This window comes from Vipera berus (assembly GCF_964194415.1).
Source record: "Vipera berus genome assembly, chromosome: Z".
Taxonomy (NCBI): domain Eukaryota; kingdom Metazoa; phylum Chordata; class Lepidosauria; order Squamata; family Viperidae; genus Vipera; species Vipera berus.
In genome coordinates, this window is record NC_138205.1 from 133,429,512 (window position 1) to 133,435,194 (window position 5,683).

At 58.1% G+C, this 5,683-nt stretch overlaps 2 protein-coding genes across 2 annotated transcripts in view; one reads left to right on the top strand and one right to left on the bottom strand.

Annotated features, from left to right (window-relative positions):
* The window catches only part of LOC308678110 (transmembrane protein 176B-like), a 6,576-nt gene extending 6,442 nt beyond the window's left edge, over positions 1-134 (bottom strand). Inside the window, exon 1 of the mRNA XM_081344965.1 lies at positions 1-134. This exon is cut by the window's left edge and continues 777 nt beyond it. The gene's annotated coding sequence lies outside the window, so the exon portion shown is untranslated.
* A 113-nt stretch (positions 135-247) lies between these two features.
* Positions 248-4,999, top strand: LOC308678109 (transmembrane protein 176B-like). Its single transcript, XM_081344964.1, has 6 exons — positions 248-689; positions 2,394-2,528; positions 3,331-3,384; positions 3,468-3,707; positions 4,070-4,180; positions 4,717-4,999. Exons 1-6 carry the CDS (start codon positions 465-467, stop codon positions 4,801-4,803), a joined length of 852 nt encoding a protein of 283 aa, XP_081201090.1. The 5' UTR covers positions 248-464; the 3' UTR covers positions 4,804-4,999.
* The last annotated feature ends 684 nt before the right edge of the window (positions 5,000-5,683 follow it).

A 5,683-nucleotide genomic window follows, 5' to 3' on the forward strand; every position in this document is an offset into this window, starting at 1 on the left:
TAGGGCCCCGGAAAGGGCCCCTCCCTCCCTCCCCCTCCTTTGCCCTCCCTCCCCTCCTCCCCCCTCCCTCCCCCTTCTCTTCCTCTTCCTCCTCCTCCTCTCCCTCCCTCCCCCTCCTTTTCCCTCCCTCCCCTCCTCCTCCCTCCCTCCCCCTTCTCTTCCTCTTCCTCTCCCTCCCTCCCCCTCCTTTTCCCTCCCTCCCCTCCTCCTTCCCCCTCTCCCTCCCCCTCCTCCCTCCCTCCCTCCCCCTTCTCTTACTCTTCCTCCTCCTCCTCTCCCTCCCTCCCCCTCCTTTTCCCTCCTTCCCCTTCTCCTTCCCCCTCTCCCTCCTCCCCCTCTCCCTCCTCCCCCTCCCGGTGCGGTGTCCTGGCCCCTCCCTCTGCTGGGTTCATGTTTTTCCCACCTAGGTCTTTACTTCCTCCTCTGCCCACTTTCAGTCGGGAAGAAGCAGCCGGGAAGAAGCCATGGCGGGCACCGTGGTGAAGATGGAGGGGGCCGAGGTGGCCCGGGAGGGTCCCGAGAGGACCACCATCAACATCACCGTCTGCCAGGAGTCCAGCCTGGCCTACCTCTGCAAGGGGGTGGCGGCCCTGGCCGGTCGCAAAGCAGCCGCCAAAGATGCCAAGGATGCCGGCCAGGCTCCCCGCGCCCCTCCTCGCCCGGCTGGGGGGGAGCAGAAGGTCTTGGGGGTAAGGCCTGGGGAGGGGGGGCATCGGAGGGGGGAGGGGGGAGTCCCCGAGGGAGGAGGATGGGCCCCGAGCGCCAGGCTGGGTGGATTCCTTTGGCGGTCGGAAATCCAGAAAGAAAAAATGATGGGGAAGCTAGGGAAGGGACGAGTGCAGGAAGGAAGGAAGGAAAAAGAAAAAGGAAGGAAGGAAGAAGAGAAAGGGGAAAGGAAAGAAGGACGGGCAAGAAAGAGGAAAGAAAGAGGAAGGAAGGAAGGAAGGAAGGAAGGAAGGAAGGAAGGAAGGAAGGAAGGAAGGAAGGGAAAGAGGAGAGGGAGGAAGGGAGAAAGAAAGAAAGAAAGAAAGAAAGAAAGAAAGAAAGAAAGAAAGAAAGAAAGAAAGAAAGAAAGAAAGAAAGAAAGAAAGAAAGGAGAGGGAGGAAAGGAGAAAGAGAAAGAAAGAAAGAAAGAAAGAAAGAAAGAAAGAAAGAAAGAAAGAAAGAAAGAAAGAAAGAAAGAAAGAAGGAAGGAAGGAAGAAAGAAAGAAAGAAAGAAAGAAAGAAAGAAAGAAAGAAAGGGAAGGAAGGAAGGAAGAGAAAGAAAGAAAGAAAAAGAAAGAAAGAAAGAAAGAAAGAAAGAAAGAAAGAAAGAAAGAAAGAAAGAAAGAAAGAAAGAAAGAAAGAAAGAGGAAAGGAAGGGAATGAAGGAAGGAAAGAAAGGAAAAGAAAGAAGGAAAGAAAAAGAAAGGAAAGAAAGAAGAAGGAAGGAAGGAAAGAAGAAAAAAGAAGGGAAAGAAAGAAGGAAGGGGAAGAAAGAAGAAAGAGAAAAGGTAGGAAGGAAAGAAAGAACGAAGGAAAGAAAAAGAAACAGGAAAGGAAAGAAGGAAGGGAAAGAAAGAAGAAAGGAAGGAGGAAGGAAGGAAAAAAGAAAGGACGGAAAGAAAAAGAAGGAAGGAAAGAAGGGGAAAAAAGGGAAAGAAGGAAGGAAGGGAAAGAGAAAGAAGGGAAAGGAATGGAAAGGGAGGAAGGAAAGAGAAGGAAGGAAGGAAGGAAAGAAGAAAAAGGAAAGGAAATAAGGAAGGAAGGAGAAAGAAAGAAAGAAAGAAAGAAAGAAAAAGAAAGAAAGAAAGAAAGAAAGAAAGAGGTGTGGACTTCCGCCTCTATTAAAATAAGCGTAGTAACATCAAACCTCAACCTTTTTTCTTTTTTTGTTTGTTTTACTTTTGACATACTGACTGGTATAAACCAGCCGTACAAGTATAAACTCGCTTTCAAGGAGAGACTGACTGGAGCGTCACCTGCCAGAAACGGTGTCGGTTCTCCCACTTGGAGGGCAGGAGGGGGGGTTGGACTAGATGACCCCCCCCCCGAGGTCTCTTCCGACTCCTGGATCCCGTCAGGGTCTCCAGTTTGGGCAGGGGGTTGGACTAGATGACCCCCCCGAGGTCCCTTCCGACTCTTGGATCCCGTCAGGCTCTCCAGTTTGGGCAGGGGGGGGGGTTGGACTAGAAGACCTCCGAGGTCCCTTCCAGCTCTATTCAATTCTCAACCCTGACTCGAGTCGGGAAGGAGCCCGTGGGGTCCGCTCCTCTCTCTCCGCTCCGGACACACCGGGGTCTCCAGCTAACCTTGCTCGGGGAGAGTCTGCCGGCCATCCGGGATCCTCCCCCCACCCCCGTTGCCCACTGACGGTGCCTGTGGTCTCCCCCCTCTGCCCCCCCTCCCCGCAGGGAACCCAGATCCTGCTCGGCGCTGTCTGCATCGGCCTCGGCGTGGCGCTAAGCATGGTTACGTACAGCAGTGCGCTACCTTACTACTACAGTCGGTCAATCGATAACGGAGTCCCTTTCTGGATGGGCAGCCTGGTGAGTACTGGGGGGGCAGGGAAGAAAGGGGGGAGGATCCCTCCCCCTTGGTCTCAGCTGACACACACACACACACACACATTGAGGGACGATACAAAGGTGCTCCGTTTGAGAAGACTGGACTGCTGCCTTGCCGACATCCCCAGGAGTCAGTCCGGAGCACAAAAAGGGGCAGGGGGGAGAGTTCTGGGCTTGCTGTGTCGAGCGCTTGCTGCATCGCGCACGACACAAAAGGGGCGGCGTGACACTCGCTAGGCCCCGCCCCCTGCGTGGCGCCCTGCGTGGTGCCCCGTTTTCACACGGCACCCCGTTCTCGCCCGGCGTGGTGCCCCTTGCGTGGATGCGGCGCTGGGACGAGTCAGGGTACGCGCAGTGGCCGGCCTGTCCCTTGGCAGCCCGGTAGTGGGCCTCGGGCCCCCAGGTTGGGGACCCCTGATCTAGGCAACCGAGAGCCAAGCCCGCTGACGTGGGTGCTGAAAGGAGAAGCCGACTGTCGCTGTGACAAAAAGCCATATCCCGATTGGACAATGGGAACACCCGGCGGGGGTGGAGGCGAAGGAGTCTCTCCTGGAACTCGGCAAGCCTTCGAGCGGGAAAAGCAGAGCCGGTTTTGCTTCCTTTTGGGCCAATGTAAAAGTTCAGTAAAATTTGATACTCTTGGTCAAATCATGTCCCAGGAGTCTCTTTTTCCGGAAATGTCAAGTGGACAGTTGACATTTGTTTCGTGCAAGATGGCGGGCGGGCGGGCTGGAGGCCCAGACAGATACCCCCACCTCACCGATCTGCTTTCCTCCCATGGCAGTTCATCCTCTCCGGCACCTTCTCGGTGGTGGGCGCACGACGCGGCGGCTACTGGGTAAGTGGGGAGGGTCCCATTCCCCGACCTGTCGCGAGGACCCTGGCGCCGCCTTCTCAGCCGTGCCCTGCCTCACCTCCTAGGTCCACCTGGCCACCATCCTCAACCTGGGCAGCGTCGTGGCCGGCTCGGTGGCCTTCATCTTGGGCTTGACGAACTTGGCGCCCCTCACCTACGAACCCTACTTCGTCGAGGAGCTCTGCAAGCACCGAGTGGAGGACCAGGGTTACCGCGCGTGGGAACGGACCACCGCACCTCCCTACGACTCCGAGAGGGAGCAGCTGCGGGCCAGTCAGTGCCAAGATGCTCTCTTGGGGCTCATGGTGAGTGTTCGCCAGAGAGGGAGGTGGGCAGCGGCGCCCCTTAGAAGACGGCAATCTCAGGACGGGACCTTCGACGTACCGGCTTCCCTCGGTCCGTCTGTCCCGAATGTCGGGCGGAAGGGCATGGAGGGCTCACCTGTCCTCAGGCGGCTTCCGGTGTTGAGCCCCTGGGAGAAGGTATCCTTTGGTCCTCGCAGACAGGCGTTCCCCTCCTCCCGCACCATCCTCCCGCCTCCCCACGGAGTCCCGGACGGTGCGGACAAGGCACGGGAGCCAGTGACGGTGGGCTTTGGTGGACCGGGCACCCACCAGGTCCGCCTGCCCCCCAATTTTGCTGATTCCAGCCTCTCCCCTTTCCCCAGCGCCTGTGGAGCAGCACCCAGATCCTCCTGCTGATTGTGCACATCGCCGCCATGGCCACCGCCCTCTTCTGCTTCGGATATGGCCTGCGCCGCCTGTGCTGCTCCTGCTGGGTACGTGGAGGGAAGGGTGCAGGGCTCCCGGCTCCAGTGGGCAGGGGCCGGATCGGACCTTCTGGAGGGCAGCCTCCCCCCAGCCCCCGTCCCAGGGATCCGTACAGGGAGAGGGGCGTTTGCACCTGCCTGGAGTCCCCAGCCGTCATCGCTCCGGGTTACTCCAGAAAGAGTCACGCTTTCTCACTCGGCTTCCTGAGAAGAGATCTCGGCAAGATCTCCCCTGGGGCTCGTCACCTTTCCTTCCGGAGCCGCGTTCACCGTTTCTGGCTCGGTGAACCAGCGGGAAGGAATGGCTGACGGCCGGCTGGCCGGCGTACACACGCAGCAAGTTCTCGGTTTGCATGAGCGGCGCGCACCAGCGCCTGTCGCTCCCTCGTAAAGGGAGCGGGCGGGTGGCCTCACGCCCGCAGGCTCGCCGGCTGTTTCCGCGGCCCGGTTGCAAACAGGTTGGGGACCCCTGCTCTGGAGGGAATGACGGGGGTGGGGGGCCCAATCCTGGGGAAGCCACGGCAATCCTTCTCTTTTTCTCGCAGGGCGGCTGGCGGGACTACATGGCCCTGGAGGACCCAGGCGCCTCTCCTGCGTCCGAAGAGCCGGGCAAAGAGCCGATCCCCGCCTGAGGGGCACGGAGGGAAGCCCCCCCCACACGCACACACCCAACCCCACGCTGGCCTTTGGCTTTCCCACGGATCACGTAGCAGCTTCAGGATGTGCCAGCAGCTACTCCCGAACTCCGATACTCCGGAGTTCTCCGTTGCTGCTCACGCAAGCAGAGTCGTCCCGCACACCCGGCAAATAAAAATAGCTTTTCTCGATTTTGAGCTCCTGTCTTGTCTGTGTCTGGCGTCTCGGAAGGGACCTCTAGAGGTCATCTGGTCCAGCCCTCTGCTCCAGCGGGAGAACTTCACAGAATCACAGAAAGACCGAGTCGGAAGGGACCTTGGAGGTCATCTACTCCAGACCACTTCAGTCTACTTAGCACTGAGCCTGGAGCAAAAGTGTTAATTGAGCATGAGCCTTGTAGCCAGACTGCGCTTAGGCACGAGAGAGCCATTGCGTGGGCGTAGTAGGAGAGGTGGCACCTCGCTCCGGAGTAGCGACCGGGAGAGGGATCTCCGGAGGATCCCTTTTAACTATGGAGCCAGCCGTGTGCCGCAGCTGCCCGAAAAAGCCAACACGGAGCTAGGCTGCCTTAACAGTGGGATAGACTCGAGATCCCGGGAAGGGTTACTACTGCTTTACAAGGCCTTGGTAAGGCCACGCTAGGAATTAGGGCCTCCAGTTTTGGTCCCCACGACGACGTAAAAAAGACGCTAAGATAGCAGAGGAGAGCAACAAAAGATGATCAGGGGGACCGGCGGCTACAACGTACAAGGAACGGTTGTTGGAATTGGGGGTGTCCCGTTTAACGAAGAGAAGGATGACCGGGGGGGGGGGACGGGACATGATAGCAGCCTTGCAGTATCTCAGGGGCGGCCCCCGAAGAGGCAGTCAAGCTGT

Bases quoted from the DNA above. Each gene is read 5' to 3' on its own strand.
- LOC308678109 (XM_081344964.1), top strand. From the start codon at position 465: ATGGCGGGCACCGTGGTGAAGATGGAGGGGGCCGAGGTGGCCCGGGAG. The intron at 3,385-3,467 runs GTAAGTGGGGAG...CTCACCTCCTAG, and splicing joins CACGACGCGGCGGCTACTGG to GTCCACCTGGCCACCATCCT. The intron at 4,181-4,716 runs GTACGTGGAGGG...TTTTTCTCGCAG, and splicing joins GCCTGTGCTGCTCCTGCTGG to GGCGGCTGGCGGGACTACAT.